We start from the raw sequence: 17,777 nt of genomic DNA, 5'->3' as shown, positions 1-17,777 counted from the left end.
AATAGGCATATTTTCAGCCTCTTTTCATACTTTAAAAGACATCTACTTTCGAACTCTCTGAGTAATTAGTACTACTTCTTACAAGATTTCCTCCAAGGAAAAGAAAATCAACGGCACCATTAGAGACACTTTCAAAAGATGTATTTTTGCATTCAGTATTACATTTTTTAATAGACAGAAGATTACTCAGTTGCTGTTTCTTTTCTAATAGGTAGCAAAATGTTTCTGTCCCATTCAAATTGATATTTTGAGCCCTGGGGCTGCTAAAGGTTTAAGGACTACAGTGATACAGTGATAAGTACCAAAAACACAGAGCAAGCATAATCATAGAACCATAGAATATCCTGAGTTGGAAGGGACCCATAAGGATCATTAAGTCCAACTCCTGGCACCGCACAGGTCTACCCAAAAGTTTAGACCATGTGACTAAGTGCACAGTCCAATCACTTCTTAAATTCAGACAGGCTTCGTGCAGTGACTACTTTACTGGGGAGCCTTCATCATGATAGTGATGAATCCCTAAGATTCTTAAGGGAAATTGTTCCTCCTTGGGTTTAAAATTACATTTATCATACCGGATAACAACAACATAAAGATGCTAAATATACATAAGGTTTATTCAGACTGTTGAGAATGTCTTTTAGGTACTCCAACACTGTACAGAAAGGAGGATATCTCCTCTACAAGGGAGGTGGGAGAAATATGCATAAAGCACCAGAAAGAGAGAGAAGACGGGACTAGGAACAAATGTATCTGTGAACAAGCTATGTTGTCTGTCAGCAAGTTACTTAGGCTTCACTTCCCTCAAACTATCTGATTCTCATATCCTCACGCCAAGAACTCTTAATGAAAGAGCATTAAACACCTAACTTTACTTATTGTTTGCAGATTTTACAGACAGTTCATTTAATCTCAACAACTGCAGCAACTTCAGAAGACTCCCTATAGACAAATCCTGGCATTTTAGCAAAGTCATGCTGATCACGATGCCAGTGAACCTCATTTTATGGAAGGTACTACATATCAGAGAAAACGGCCTAATTACCAGTGCATCATAGAGAACTTTGTGTCTTGACAACTTCTTAAAATCCCCCAAATGTAATCCTGCTTTCCCCATGTATGCATTATAATAGTCTTCAGTTATATAGATACAAGGATCATCAGAGTTTCTTCCAGGACTTCCCAGGCTCATTCAACCAACCTTCATCTTTTGAGCTACCAAAACTGGTAACTGGTGATGAAGATATCACACCTTTTCTCAAACTCCTAGATAAGCTCGTGAACTATTGAGTACTCATTGAAAGTACAGTTTTGGTGTCATTTGTTAACTATGGAACATGCATCAGTATTTGGATCCTTTCCATTATTGCTCTTCTCTCTCTATATATAAAGTAATAAAATGTAATAAAGAAATACAAAGGGGATAAACCCTGCTGCCTTCAGATGAGCTATGACAAGAAATTAAATTCATCCCTCCTTACAAGCACTCTTCCTGCAGCCAAAATGCCTTCTATTCAGAGCTCTGCCCTGCAATCACAGCTGATATGAGTTGGGAGAGCTAGTTCAACTCAAACTGAGCATCACTTTCACAGGTTTTCTTCTCCTGCAACAGTGTAGAAGATTTAGAATTTCTTCCCAGGGTTTTTGGTTACAAATAGCTGGACAGCGTAGAGTGGACAGGAGAGTTGGATGAGGTATTTATACTGAGGATGGTGGATAGTCAGTGAATGGCCACTGACCTGTGACCAGTTAGACCATTAAGAGGCCAGTCTGAAAGTCTCTGTAATTATTAACTGGACTTATTTTCCATCTGGGATAGTTTATCACAAAAGAAGAGCCAAATATAGTAATGCGTTAGAAAACGACCACAGATTCTAATACAAATTGGAGCTAGTGCAAAGCCTTCTCAAATTAACATGATGTCTTTGATCAGTTGACTATATATTTTTTCATGATTTGTATCATTATTCCCACACACACAATGCCTGCTGACGGTTTGTAACACCAGCCCTCCCTGGTATGTGTAGTGACCTAGCATAACAGCAACACCAATCCCAACTCTCTGCTTCCAAATTCGAGCCCTACAAAATCTGCCAAGTCTGGGCTGCCACTGAAAAAGGTGGCTGTCTGTCCCTAATTTCTTTTGACCCAAATACAACCTCTAGAAACTAAGGACGTGATGGCTATGTACTAAAGCTTCAATTATCCTTTTCAGTTACTCATAACACAGGCAGGATCAGTAAAGATGAGGAGAAAATACTCAACATATTTTGGAAACATGATGCACTATTTAACAGCTATTCTTCACACACCGCATTGAAAATATAAAAGCATATATATATATGCAAATATAAAGCAGCAAACAGCTGTACTGTAGTAAATCCCGCCAGTGCCCTAAAACATTTTGGCATATTTTTATTCTTTGCACTTCACCACAAAGTAGAATAAAAGCCCTTATAATATCTGTCTGCTGATCAAGTACTCTTCTAAAGAGGAGATGTCTGACTTTCTCCCATTCATCACAAAAAATGTTGTAGGCGATGAAGAGATTCATAGAGGCATAAAAAGGTACAGATACTGCAGTCTCCTTTACTTTCCTGACTTTTCAGACAGTAGTTGTGAACTGTTAAGTCATGTCAAGTTAGATTTCACAGGTACTTCACCTCTATCACTTTCCTTATGATGATAGAGCAATGATGTAGCTCTGTATATCAACAGCTGTAAACAGTTCAGGGATGTTAAGTGGTATATAACTGTACATTAATATTTCAGAAGGATAATACCTGAATGAGGGAATTTTATGTTTTCAAACTACTTCAAGAGACAACATAGGCAATTCAATGGTATTTGTCACTTTTTCCCATTTCCAATAAAAATTATGCTCACAAAGGAACACACGAATTAACTTCTTTTCTAAGGAGAACCCTAAAATTCAGCTGAGATTAAAGGCAATAATCTTTTTTCACAATGACAGCTGAGTTGCCCTGTGGTATTTCCTTCATCTAAATGTCAGAGGTATAGAAACAAACTCCACCTCTAAGATGACAAGAGACTATCCACATGCCTTTGAACTGCTTCCTGCAATCTTTTTGTTTTTAAATGAATGAGTCTCTTTCAAAGAAACAGGTGAAAAAATCCCGTAGTAATGTCTTTATCTAATAGCTGCTGGTTAATAACTTTTCTCATTTCTTTTGATTTGCTTCAAGATGATAACTTAATAACCTTTTTAATCTGCATTGAGTAGGATGACTTAAAGAGAGAATCTGCATTTCTTGATAAATAAATAAAATGGCTTTCCTTTTAAAAGTGAAGAAGTGGGTCAGCATGTAAAAGAAAGATGCATTGAGTCTTGGTTCACACAAATCTATTTTGTCTCAACATCTCAAAGAGTTCTCTCTCAGAGTACACATTTAAGTTTTAAAACAAGAAATGAGGAATAGAATTTTTTTTGACTAATTGCTTTCAAATATGTGAAATATAAACATAACTTCTAAGATATTTAGTGCTATCACATCATCACAACACACAAATTCTTAGAAATATGAAACAGTATGAAACTCCAAAGCTACCCAGGACAAATGCCTTTATAGCTAATCATTATCTAGATGCTAGATGACTGGGAAGTGTAAATGGAATTAAACTCCACTATTTCAGAATAAAATTAATATGAGGAGGGGGAGTGAGAGAGAGGTTGTGGTGTCTAGCTGCCCAGCATGGTAAAACCACCACAATTATATCTGCCTGACTTTGTTGATGTTGAGTGAATAGACAGTTTTTAGAGCAAAATCATTACTTGGAAAGTAACTTTGAAACCACGTATATGATATCATTTGCTCCCCTACAATAATAATAATAAACAACAACAAAAAATGTAAAGAGGGTTTTTTTCTGCTCCTAATTATAAGCAAGAATTCTCACATCGCTTTGTATTTTGAAGTGTCCCACTCTCTGTCGTGCTTTTTCAACTCCATACCTGTATATATCCCATCTGAAAGTGTGTTTGATTTCTACAGTCTTTTTCTTCCTCCAGTTTCTTCATGAGGAACAATGAGTTTCTCATTATGAGCTTATGTGATTCACACCACAATGGGGCAAAGTACACCAACTTAGTTTTGCTTCAGCATGCATTGTTTCTGTAATTCCAGAGTAGACATTTTTCTCTCCACAAAATAGTATATCTCTAGTTGGTAAAGTTGTGTGACCACATGAATAACAAGGTAAAAAATATTAATGGTGCTCACAAACATACAACTATGTGTATGAAGCATTTTTATGAGCACCAGCAAGACACACAATACAATTATTGAGGCCATCAGGCTGATATATATGTCACATTTGTTGCTTTTGTTGCAACAAACAGAAGCATTCAGAAGCACTTTAGAATTACAGCATGCTTGAGAGTCTGTCAAACATACTGATAGATGCAACAAGTAAGAGAATGAGGCAATAGATCACTGCTGTTACAACACAAAATCTAGTTGTTAAATTACATAATATGAGATCTCATAATAGATTTGAAAATGAGAAATATAGGGCACTAAAGTAAATGGTATAAAAATCATAAAAAAAAAAAAAAAAAAAAAAGGTATCATCCAGGAAAATCAAAGGGAATGATGCTGTATGTTTTCCTGTTACTGTTTTACTTAATATCAAGTTAATTTCTTTTATGATAGAAATGTTAAAAAAAAAAAAAAACTAACATACCATAACATGAAAAAAATGACACAAGAACAAATGAGGGATATAGCCCAGAAAATACTGTTGTTTCCTACCACGTCAATATTGTCACAGATTGAAGCAGTCCTGTAGTTCACAATCAAAAGGAACCCCCACCCCCATTGCAGGACCAGCATCCGGTTTCAGGCAGTAAAAGTCAATAAATGCTTTAATGCTATAGAACTGTAAACCAAGAGCACAAACAAGAAAGCTTCAGAAGAAATGCTATCTTTGTAACATTTCCAACAATGAGCATGGGGGAAGAAAACTGGTGAGCAAAGTGTATCTGTGATAAAGTTCAACTACAATTGAAGATAATACAGTAAACAGTCATATGCAGACACTAAGGTTCTACCTGGTGATGAGTATTGTCTGTTTTGTACTTGTTTGGATGAATGGTCTCATTTGTCCACAAGCATAGAGAACAATAATGTATACTCAATGGAATAACAAACATTTGTTCTCCAAAATATACACATTAATATTTTAAGATTATCTTGATATGCATTAATAAAATATTGAGATATGATACTAATCATCATATCATATCAAGAGCATCTTGCTCAATGTCTCCACAGCTATGGATATAGGAAAATGCTATTGATCATGTTTTACAGGTAAGGAACTGAGGTCCCTGAAAATCTCTTAGACGCTTTTTTTTGGAAGTTATTAAAATTTTGGTTTAGGCACATCCTGTAAAACTACACGTTTAGTCACCTCAATAATTTTCCAAATCCACACCTACCAACCCCACACCCCTCCAGCTTGCTTCCACAAACAGGAAACACAGAAGAACAGGTGGGAACCCTGATCTTCCTCTTTTAACAATTCTTTTTCTCATCAATACTCACTAGCACAGCAGAGATGCCCAACTTCAGAAACACTGAGGAACTACACTAATGCAGGAAAACATTCTTAAAATGCAGTACTGTCTTAATCTTGTCTTTTTATTCTATTCACCCCATTACATGAGGTATCAAGGAAAATTAACAGCAGCCAACATCAAAAAGAAAAAAGTAAAGGATGACACATATTGACACATATTTCCCTGATTTGATCATTTGAATTTTTTTCCCAAGTCACATTTCTGAGTCACTGGCTAATCTACATCACATGATTTTCTGTTTGTTTTCTTCTGGTTGTCTACATGGAAATGGAGGAATGGAAGATAGTTCTCAAAGAGCAGAAGAGATTAAGCCCATCTAATAATCTCATGGGTCAGGATTTAGTGTTACAAAATTATTATCACCTTAGAATGAAATCAGAAGAACTGGGGAGAAGTTTATAATTGCTTCACTGTTAATCTGGAACACTGTCACAAGCCCATAGCAAGCAAGGCACTGAGAACTCCAAATCATATTTGACAGATGGGCTTAATTAGTTATTCTCCTACAGACTCATAATATTTGCTGTTAATATTCATACTAAAACACCCTGCTGGCTGTGATAATATTTATATGTTAATCCTGTTATGATAAGCTTTTGCTGCCAAAACCTCTCCAAATAAAATGAATGATATATTTCAAACTGAGATAAAGAAATACTCAGGCATCCTGGTTAAATTTGTCACTTGCACAAGTGCCTCCTTAATCTATGAAATTACACCTGTCACAGTAAGTTAGCTTTATTAACACTATTTCCTGAACCATGTAAAACTATCAGAAACACAAAAGCTTTGAATCTCTAGTTAATTAACATTGCCACCTTTGCATTCATGTGATCAGATCTCTGAGTTTTAAGAGTAATTAAACAATATGCAAATGGAGTTTGTAGAATTTATAAAGGAACTACAGAGGTAAACAATTTGATAAAAGACATCAATATTTAACTGTTATCCATTGTGTATATCTAGTGACATCAAACATGTCTAGATAAAGAAAAATTGTTTCCCATTAAGTATTGAACATACTCTCCCCATATAATGCTTGATCTTCCTTCTTAAAATGAATAGCAAAGTATGACAAATTTTAATGAGGAAAACAACATACTGAACTGAAATATTTTACATGTTTACAAACAATGAGGAAGAAGTTTTCAAAAGTTTTTTAAAAAAATCACAAAATCTAAACTTGAGAACTCACATGGAATAAGTTAAAACAAAAGTTGTACCTGAATTACACATATGTCTCTGATTTTGTCACCTCTTGATTTTCTTTCCAATAAAATCTAAAATGTACATTAGATCACATTTCTTTTAATAAACGTGAAGCCATGCTTATGGCTTTCACAAGCCATTCAGCATGTGAAAGCACACAGCAAACACTACCACCATGTGAAAGCTGACATAATAATATTTGTGAAGAAGGGGTCATTTTGAAGGTTTGCTACTGAATGATGAGTACTAAAGAGAAATAAGATGCCAAGCTTCAATCAGCTATGATGTTGTGTTATATTTTCCTGATGAATAGGAGAAATCAGGCAAGTGCACTCCATGGAGTGAACAAGATAAAGTGTGATGGAAAGTGCACCTTTGATAAAAACTTTGATTCTGATCAAATATCCATTCCAGTCAATGAAAATATTCACACCGTCTTTGAATAGTTTTGAACTGGGGTTTTAAAGAATCTGACAGGCTTTGCTAGACAATAGAGAGCTGTGACCTTGGCATATATATATACACATTGCTTTTTTGACAAACAAAAAAAAAAAGCTTCCTAGTCATTAGACTTGGTAGGTATTTATTGAAAATTTCAAAAGTCCATAATAAATCCCTATACCTGTAAGATTTTGTTAGATTTCAGAAGTAAATCACAGCAAAATTGGAATTCCCATGTTGTATGGCAAGTTCTCTAACAGCAATACCAAACACAATACGTTTGTAGTTTGTTGGATCTTTATAAATACGCATTTGACATACATTGCCAGAAGCAATGGACAAGGAGAAACTGATATAAAAATTATTCAATAAAGCATTCAGTTGTGATTAGAAGAGGAACATCTACCTGTCAGATGACAGCTGTTAGAAAGAGGTCAACATCCTATCTAAGTGGTTGCACAATGGGAATGTAAAATGGAAAACCTATTCTCTTCTGCAGATTAAAAATTCATATAAATCTCACAAACAAAAATGTGAGGTTTATGCTATGAATGTGTTTTAGTTTCCCCTGGAAATTTGGCCAAAAAAATAATAATAATAAATATCCCAAACAGCCCTATAATTAGCCATGGTATAATGTCTGGCAGCAAATAATTTGAAGAGATTAAACTAGTCACAACCAAATGCTAAGATATGAAATATATTCTTCCAAATAGCATATGAAAACAATATTTCCTGCTAGCTTTAACTTCCTTTGAGTATTAAGATTGAGTAACGTTTTTGTTCAAAGTGCATGTAGTAGAATTTGCAATGCACTACAAAACAAAGACAGCCACAGTTTTTCCAAAAGCATTTTCATCACACACTATAATAAAATTTACAATCACAGCAAAAATGCTTTGAAAAGAAAAAACAACCATCAGTTATTAAAAGACAGACTACTTGAAATGACCTACCTGTTTTCAGAGGCAGCAGATTTCCTCTGGCAAACAATAACAGCTGGTGCATATTTCCCCATATAATCCACACTCTCTCTGATATCCCACAAGTATGGGCTGCTGGCTCTTACACTGAAGATGTTCACACCTTTCTTCACCTTTGCCCTAGGAGGAACAACAGGATATTTCATCTTTTAGATACAAAATGTCAGCTCAATCTATTACTTCTTTCTTCATCATTTTCTCATTACTGTCCCACAGTAAATGCTATTTCTCATTAGAGTTCAACAGGATTACAAGGAATAGAGAAGAGAAAATTAATTAAGAGTTCCACATTTAAAAAGAAATGATACACAGAAAAAAAAAAAAAAAAGATCTTACTGTACTAATGGTAAATACTTTTTTAGCCATGTCTAAATTATGGTGTAGATGTATTCTGGAGATTACCTCTCACTCTACTCTTCCATCATCCAGTCTATAGGCATCACTGTGTTAATGCTTTCTTTTGACTAGAAGTTACTTTATTGGAGAGGAACATACCACTTCTGTCTAAAAATGAAATCAGGTTTTCACAGAATCACAGAATCACAGAATTTCTAGGTTGGAAGAGACCTCAAGATCATCGAGTCCAACCTCTGACCTAAAGCTAGCAGTCCCCACTAAACCATATCGCTAAGCTCTACATCTAAACGTCTTTTGAAGACTTCCAGGGATGGTGACTCCACCACTTCCCTGGGCAGCCTGTTCCAATGCCTAACAACCCTTTCAGTAAAGAAGTTCTTCCTAACATCTAACCTAAAACTCCCCCGGCGCAACTTAAGCCCATTCCCCCCTCGTCCTGTCACCAGGCACATGGGAGAACAGACCAACCCCCACCTCACTACAGCCTCCCTTGAGGTACCTATAGAGAGCGATAAGGTCGCCCCTGAGCCTCCTCTTCTCCAGACTGAACAAGCCCAGCTCCCTCAGCTGCTCCTCGTAGGACTTGTTCTCCAGGCCCCTCACCAGCTTCGTCGCCCTTCTCTGCACCCGCTCAAGCACCTCAATGTCCTTCTTGTAGCGAGGGGCCCAAAACTGAACACAGTACTCGAGGTGCAGCCTCACCAGAGCTGAGTACAAACTCACCAGAGCTGAGTTTTTTACTAGAGTTAATACCAGTGAGGATATAGAGTGAGGAGCTGAGAACCAGGTCCCAGGTTACAAGCAAAATCTACTCCCCACTTTCCCCAAGCAGCACTCTGGATGACTCAAAGATATATCTTTGCTTCAAAATTCATCATCTTTCCAATTCCACAAAATATCTTCATTTTCTTTCAGTACTGTTGAGTTTAACTGTTCTATCAGCTCTGATCCTAAAAACACTTATAAATATTCTTATTTTTCCAAAAGTGAGTGGTTTCTTTGGATGTCTATTTCCGTGCATGACAAAATGTTACAGTCTTGAAGATTTGACTGGCTCCTACAGAAAAGTACTCTTCTGACTCTCATGTATTAGTTCAATACTTCTGGTTTTGAATAATCAGTGGAGAAGAGGAACTATAACCATATTTTGAAATATCTGTTTTATTTCCTCCTAGCTGATGTTATAATCCCTAATTCTTTTTCTCCTTTTCTTTAACTAAATATCTTAAGGAACTACTGAATTATTCCAGGACTGTATAATGTCAGCCAATTTTATGAATTAGGAGTTCCTGGTGTTGTTAACTTTTGGTTTGCAAAATTGTTTACAAAAACAAAAAGTCCACTGCGGTCAAAGAGCCTCATATATGAGCTGTCAGGAAATGACAGTTTAATTATATTTGCTTAAAGTCTCATACACAAAATCCATTCAGTGTTATGGCAAGTTCTCAGTTCCAGGGGAGGGAGGACAACAAAAAGGTTGATTTTTGTATAAACAGCTGTTGCCATGCAGAGATGCTAATATCAGTAAAAACAAGCACTATCATCTCTGCCTCCACATGATGTTACCTGTGAAATCTTTGAAGGACAACATCCACAGACATTTTCAAGATAAAAAGGCAAAGTATTCCTTCAACTGTCTTGGACAAAAAAGGTTATATCTCATTTCTTCTACCACTAATTCAACAGCAGTGGCTGTAATTTTCTTAGCACACCTGGAAGAATTACTATGTGAATGCCTGCCAATTTGTGTTCAGGCTGTTTCTATGCTAATTTTACAAAACGTATTTTAAGCAGGTGCAGTTACTGTTCCTAGAACAAGAATGTCCCTCAGGATGAGAAATTAGTGGTCAAAGCAGAGTGGAAATTAAACTGCATTCCTGGCATCTTACAGAAAGAAAGGGAGATGGGAAAAAGCCAGACAATCTGCATGAATCATATATCAGCATGGGGTTCTGTCCTAGTGACCAGTATCTGGTCCCACCTCTAGAAAGGAAAACTGCTGGGTGTGAACTAAGATTCGTGAGAGAAAAATGGTTCCCACTTGACAGGGAAATGAGAGTGGCTCAAATCACAGAATCACAGAATTGTCTAGGTTGGAAGAGACTTCAAGATTATCGAGTCCAACCTCTGACCTAACACTAATAAGTCCTCCACTAAACCATATCACTAAGTTCAACACCTAACGTCTTTTAAAGACCTCCAGGGATGGCAACTCCACCACTTCCCTGGGCAGCCCATTCCAATGCCTCACAACCCTCTCGGTAAAGAAGTTCTTCCTAACATCCAACCTAAAACACCCCTGGCGCAACTTTAGCCCGTTCTTGTCACCAGGCACATGGGAGAATAGACCAACCCCCACCTCACTACAGCCTCCTTTAATGTACTTATAGAGAGCTCAAATCCTTCCACGTTAGGCTGGCTGTGATTAAGAAACTCAAACTTCTTGCTCTTCAATGTGTTCATTGTCTCCATTAGCTGATTATGGCTGATGAGAAGACTCCACTGTGCTGAGCATACGTATTTGAAAGGGCAACTGCCCCGATGTCTTTGTTCTGACACAGGGCAATAACTTTATCACTCACAGACAGAGACTGCAGTGATGAGAGCCATTGACTGATCTCATTTCACAAAGGCACATGTGCCTTGAGCTCGTGCTGTAAGTTTGGCCCCTTGGGTTTGCTGTGTAGGTGTTGACCATGAATGCAGAAGACAGCACATTTGATGAATAATCAACGTGCTGTCCCCATGGTCTGCACATAAGCATACCTAGGATTTCTACATAGCATGAAGCTTGCTTGGAACACATGTAGGAAAACTGATCCTGCAGGGAGAATTCTGGAAATCCTGGACAAAGATTTTAAGCACTTGAATTTTCCTGGACATATTCGCTGGGCAGAAAAGAATGACATGTCCAGGAAATCCAAACAGCCTTACATAATAAAATAAATAAATAAATCCATAACTGTATGTTAGGAGCAATTAGTAAGTTACAATAAAAACACACATAAAACACACATAAAAACCACATAAAAACACACAAAAGGTTATACTGACTACACAACTGGTATGCTTTTAACATATTTTATTAGCAAAAATGGTAGGAAATCAAGAAAAAAGCAGCCTTAGAGCTTTGAAGGTAGCATACTCTACCTTGCCCTGATGTCATATATGCAATAACTTTACTGTAATTGAGAAAGATGTGCAGGATCTCAGTGCTGCTAAGTTCAGCTACACATTGAAAACTGATGAATTTTCTTGTTTATCATTTAAAAATCATTATAAAACAGACTAAAATTAGTATACAGACAGACACAATAAATCATACCATCCTCTTACATTTTGTCTGGATTCCTTTAAATGCCAGAAAGATGATGTAAACTAGCAGCAGAATGAACGCAAAAACAGAAAGAAAAGCTGGGTCTGTTTATTCTTGACATTCACATTATTCAGTGACTGCCATCCAGTACTGATTTCTAATGTTTCAAAACAAATGTAGATCCTTGTGTATACTCCTTAGGGTAATTGCAGCCTATGGATCAGCATTTCTTAGAAGAGCTTTTGATAAGGTCTAATTTAGTCATTCAATAAAACCCAAACCTTTAATTTTGTTGAAAACAATAACACAAGATTGTTGTTTTCTACAGAATTAGAGGTCAGTAACTTTTTTTAGAAGAATCAGTTAAAAATACTTCTAAGTTTAGGATTAAAGCAGCAATTCCATGATTCAGGGAAATACATTTTCCTGTAGTTTGTCTTGATACTGTGTTTGCTACTTGTGGGGGATTGCAGAATTTTATTCACCCAATTTACAATGGCAGTAGCACTTTGCAATTACCAAAGAATGGCCTGGATGAAACAGGGTTAATAATAACTGAAGGTATGTTATTTGTTAACAGATAAAACTGAAGATACCTGAGATGAAAACACTATGACTGCTGTCAGGGCTCAATTACTTTCTTGCAAATCTGCTTTATTGAATTTCTGGGCTGTCACAGGGCAAGCTGGGTCTTCGACCTTTCAGCTGCTCTTGAGAGTGCTCATGAGACAGCCTCTTGGTTCAGCCACAGTTCAGCCTAGCAACATTTCTCAACAGCTATATGCATACAAGGCTGATGACAAAGGTTTTTCATGTATTTGCTCGGTTAAGTACAACACATTGTAAGTTTGTTTAAAATACTATGGCTGGGCAGCAGACAGGAAAGTTGTTTGAGCATTTTGTACCCATCACTTTACTTTGGGCCAGATTCCCAGATTCCACTTGCATAAGCAGGAGGAAAGAAAAGACCTATTAAACATTCCAACTTTATTTTTTCTTTTTTTTTTTTTTTTCTTTCTTTCTTTTTTTTTTTTTTTTCAAGCAGTGAGTCTATCCAACTCAACATTTTCATAGCTGTTTCCACTGGTTATTTACCTCTGGAGCACTGTTCTGAGCCTTGTAAGTAGCTTACTCCTTACTCTAAATCAATCATGGCAAACAAAGCCCTCAGGAGTCCAAAATCCCTGAAATCTCTATCAGTGCTGAGGGGGTAAAAAGCAGGGGAAGGCAGAAAGAAAAAAAAAAAAAAAAAAAAAAAAAACACAGAAGGAACTCCCAGAATCAATACATCACACCTGAAATCAAGCAAATACATTTCCTAATTACATAAAGACAGTGATTCCCAATTCTATCTCATGATCCAAAACCCACTGTGTTTACTCTAGTGATAAAAGAGGCTTCAACTCGGCCAATTAAAATGCAGGCAGTGTCCTCTTTCATTTATCAAAGTGTCTGTTTCAGCTTCTCCCACTTTCTGTAGTTTACAACCACTTAGCGCTTAGCTTTCAGCCCATGTCATTACTGCGGGCTGGTAATGGCTGTGAAATTGTTACTTAAGTGCTGTATAAAGCGGAAGAGCTGGCTGGTGAAAAATAACCGGGCTACAGCACGTGTGTTGCTAAGTGCCGCGGTACACTGTCAACAAAGAGTCTGCTTTGAAACAGCACAGAGAAGGGCAAGGGAGAGCCAGAAGGCCCAAGTTCACCCTCCAGCCATGTAAGCATAGAGCTGCAGAGAGCCTGCCACAGGCAGGACTCTCCTCGCCACGTTTCACTCCTGACAATGTCCTGCATGCGGCGTACAAATATCACACATTGAAAAAGCAATGCACAAGTAAACAAAGAAGCTAACCTCTAAGCAGTTCTGAATGAAATCATTTTAGACCCATGACATTGAATCTAGTTTTCTATTACTGTGACCACTCAGAGCAAAGATCTCTGCAAAATTTTCATGCTTCTTCTGAGAAAATGAGCTACTTTCAACATTAAAGATAAGAAGAGAAAAAAAAAAAAAAAAAAAAAGAAAGAAAAAAAGAAAAAAAAAAGCTGTTAACACTGGTGCTACCACTGGTTATCATCTTGTTACCAGTGGTGACAGGAAGGCAGCAGATAAATTGTTTGCAGAGGGGTACATTTTCAAGAGCTTCTAGGCACCTAACAGACATTGCTGTCATTTAGCAGGCTCTGAATTTCCCTCAGCACTATATCTCCCCCAAAGCACTTCAAAAATAACTCGAGGGAGTTTCTATTTCTCTTTATCTTTAATGATTTTTACTGCCCAGAGCCTAGTCTCAACCCAGCAATGGAGAGAGAATAAGACAGAGTTTACCTTTATACGATGGCAGTCTTTACTGGTATTCTCTGCCTTTGTACTGAGAGAGCAGCAATAGGTGTGGACAAGTCTTTCCCCCTACAAGTTCATTCAACTTCAAAGATGAGAGACGTGAATGGAAACAGACCTGATCATAGAAACAAATCAGGTCTATTTCCATTTGCATATCTCGTGTATTTGGTGTCAAATGGACTGGTACAGAGAACTACCTTTTGGAAGTCTAATGCACTCAGCCAAGACCACAGCAAAACACTCTCTGCAAGAAACTAAGAAAGTATTCATGGCCGTAACGCACAAATACCCAATATATGTCATTGCCCAGAGCCCATTTGTGATGATGGCTATGCCACAGGTTGCTCTTCATCCAGGCTCTTTCCAGTGATGACATAGCTCGATCCAATAACAAATTTCAGCTGCTGGAGATGGAAACAACTAGTCTCCATTCCCTGAAGCTCTACTAAAACTACCTTTGAAGAAGCTGAATGGCTGCTTTAGCTCTTCTCCACACTAACCATGGGCTGACAGACCTCATAGGGGTCTTTCTTAAGACCAGAATTAAATGTTATAGCTTGAGAATCAGGTAATATGGGACTGGATGCTGCCTTGGGATCTAAAATCTAGACAGTGATTTCAGCATGGCTAAGCTGAGGAGCAATTCAGAAAATTCCCAGGTATTCATCTCTTGCTGAAAGGTCAGTAAGAGCAGAATGATCGTTCTCAAAAGCTAAAACTGAGCACATTAAATGCAGTCATCCTCTACAGTAGCTAAGGTCATTCTATTGGTGTACATTGCATAAATGAGACCATTTTGATATCAGAAAGCTTCAGTCTGACATTTGCATGCTGATATTTCATCTCCAGCAACAACCTCCTCCCTTCCCAAGGTCTTGATTCTGCTGACCAGGACCGTGTCTACCCTCTTTTCAAGTGTAGAAAAGATGGCTCACCACCATCTTTTAGACTATTGCCTACTATTCTGGCTTTGGTTGTGTCATGTATTAAGAGACTTCACACTAACCACCTGAGGATTTGGCTGTTAATTTTAGATCTCTTTTGGCATAGTGTACAAAAGGTAGGATTTAGATGCCAGGATTTAATGTATAGAGTGGCTTCTGTACTGCTTTCTTTTGTTTGTTTTCCCCACTGAATACTTCATGTACAAACCAGTGTTGTCAGTTGTTTTCAGAGAAGATGCCTCAAAGTTTCTTCAGATTACACTAATAGTTTCACTGATTGAAAATCCACAGCAGAAGAGAATCGGGAGTCCCTGAGATACTGATGGAGTTAGAATAATTTATAGAGAGCGGTCTAGCACAACATAAGCTATTTAAAGCTGTATAATATACCCACAAGCTCTTATTAAGGTCTGTGGTTTTCAGCCCTGTGAGACAGAAACCAGTTATCATTATGCATCACCATGAAAGCAGATTAAAATTAAATCAATCTGTTTATCTATGGTTTTGCAATGCAGCTTTTCCAAAGCATAACATGTTCCCCATCTAATTAACATTTCAGGAGGAAAACACATTCCACCCAGCCACTAAACCACCTTCATTCAAATGTAGATATTAAAACAGATACAGCCCAGGTGGATTTATAAAAAATTTTTAATTAGAGAAAGCACGTAAGACCTATTTGGGCTTCAGCAGTTGAATTTTGCATACTAGGAGTTAAATAAAATAGATCTGTGTAATATGTAGCCCTTGGACTTGACAAAACTGCTTCTTGCAATTACAGTTTATGCACATGCAGTTGTAGATACATGTATAGATACAAGCATAGGACACATTTAGATTTTATTCCTGTGGCTTTCAAAAAGAAAGTTCTTATTAAAATCATGTTCTGTGAGATGCAAAATGCACAGATGTCTGGAGAATTAAAAGGGAGAAACACATACAAATAAATTTAAAGCAGAAACAAACATGCTTTTGTAGCTCTGACCTCTATTCACTTATTAAACAGGTCACAAGTGGTCCCAATTCTCAGTGGGAACCAGAAATTCTCTGCCCTGCAGAACTGGATCTTTGTCTTGTGGAAAAACACTGAATTAGAGTTCAGGAAGCAAACCTTAGGAGTTATGTGAGAATAGCACTGAACCTCCCTAGGGTTCCCAGCAGCTGTCACCTTGAGACTCCCAACATGAAAAAAAAATGTTTTTTCATATACTCCATGTGTGTGTCGCAGGCCGGTTGGTGCACCCTTCTGCTGATCTCATCTTGTGGGCTGCTGCAGAACAGCAAGAAAGAGGAAAATAGCAGTGTTGTAACCTGAAGTGGCACTACAGAAATAGATGCTACTAACAGGCAAAATCTCAGTAATTGGATAGATAAGACACCACTATTACAACTGACAATGTTACTGTTAGAGCTGTTCTAAGGAGGTATTATTGTGCTGAGGGACAAGCCGATACTCCTGCCCATAGCCATGTATCAACACAAACTATGAAGTGAGCACAGAGATACCTAAGAAGAGACAGTCTTAAGGTTCATGGTTAGAGGCCAAGGTGAAGAGGGTGTCCACGATCTTTGTTTACCCCAACCCACTCACCAAATACAGTTTTGTTACATAACAGTGACTTACTGTCACCTCTCCAGGCTGTATAGCACTTCTTCCTACAAGAATGGATAATTGGGAAACAATGAGCAACAATACTAAACAAAATATTTATGTATTCAAAGGTGTGAAGGAAGATGTTTGTTTACAGAAATGAAAGACAAAGATAAATAGTGCTGCCTGCTGATTTGAAGTGGTTGAGAGCCCTGTGGACTGCTTCTAACTACTGTTTCCAAAATAAATGTGAAAAAATGAAGTAAGGTCTGAAATATAACTTTCTAAACTGCTTGAAAACAAAACAATGCAACTCATTCCTTCCTTTCTGACCAAAGATCAGGAAAACTGCTAATGGCACAGCCTTTTCTTAGAACAAATTTTTAATCAAACTTAGATTTAAGAAAGGATAGGAAAAACAATCAAAAGAACTGGTGATTCTGTGCAGGGAAAATAGAGTGCCATTCACACTAATTCACAGGTGAAGAAAATGGTAGCAAACAGCTACCAAACCTGAACAAGCCTGTGAGTAAAGCTGGTTTTGGGCAACCCCCAGAGAACCACTGAGAGCATAAAATGACATAATGAGAGATATGCTATAATCCATTGTAGGTTGAGTAAAACAGCACAGAACAACAAAACCATTGTACAGAGACATTTATACATAGGTGTGTATGTATATGTACATATATTTTTATGCTGAACAGGCAGCAACAAGAAAGGAATTTTGGTTTTGCAACAAGCAAGGAATTGTGGATTCACTTAAATTGGCTGAGAGCATTAGGAGCACAGTGAATACAGAAGCAAAGGCTGACAGACCATGCAGTATGTGTCAAAAGCAGAGAGTCAAAGCAGACAGTTGCAGAAATATTCTCTGTATCTACCAAAAATCAATGGGATTAAATTGTGACAAGGGATATTTACACATCAAGAAAACTTTCTATGACTAAGGAGGATGGCAAAGCACTGGAACAAATTGCCTGGAACCGTT

At 37.4% G+C, this 17,777-nt stretch overlaps 1 protein-coding gene across 1 annotated transcript in view; it reads right to left on the bottom strand.

Moving 5' to 3' along the window:
* Positions 1–17,777, bottom strand: part of TMEM132D (transmembrane protein 132D) — a 259,005-nt gene that overhangs the window by 147,651 nt on the left and 93,577 nt on the right. Inside the window, exon 3 of the mRNA XM_082774504.1 lies at positions 8,209–8,355. Within this exon, the coding sequence (XP_082630630.1) occupies positions 8,209–8,355 (147 nt within the window). The remainder of the gene's footprint in view (positions 1–8,208; positions 8,356–17,777) is intronic.

The sequence above is a fragment of the Aythya marila genome (assembly GCF_965140915.1).
Source record: "Aythya marila genome assembly, chromosome: 17".
Taxonomy (NCBI): Eukaryota; Metazoa; Chordata; class Aves; order Anseriformes; family Anatidae; genus Aythya; species Aythya marila.
This window is presented reverse-complemented; position numbering and strand designations above follow the sequence as displayed.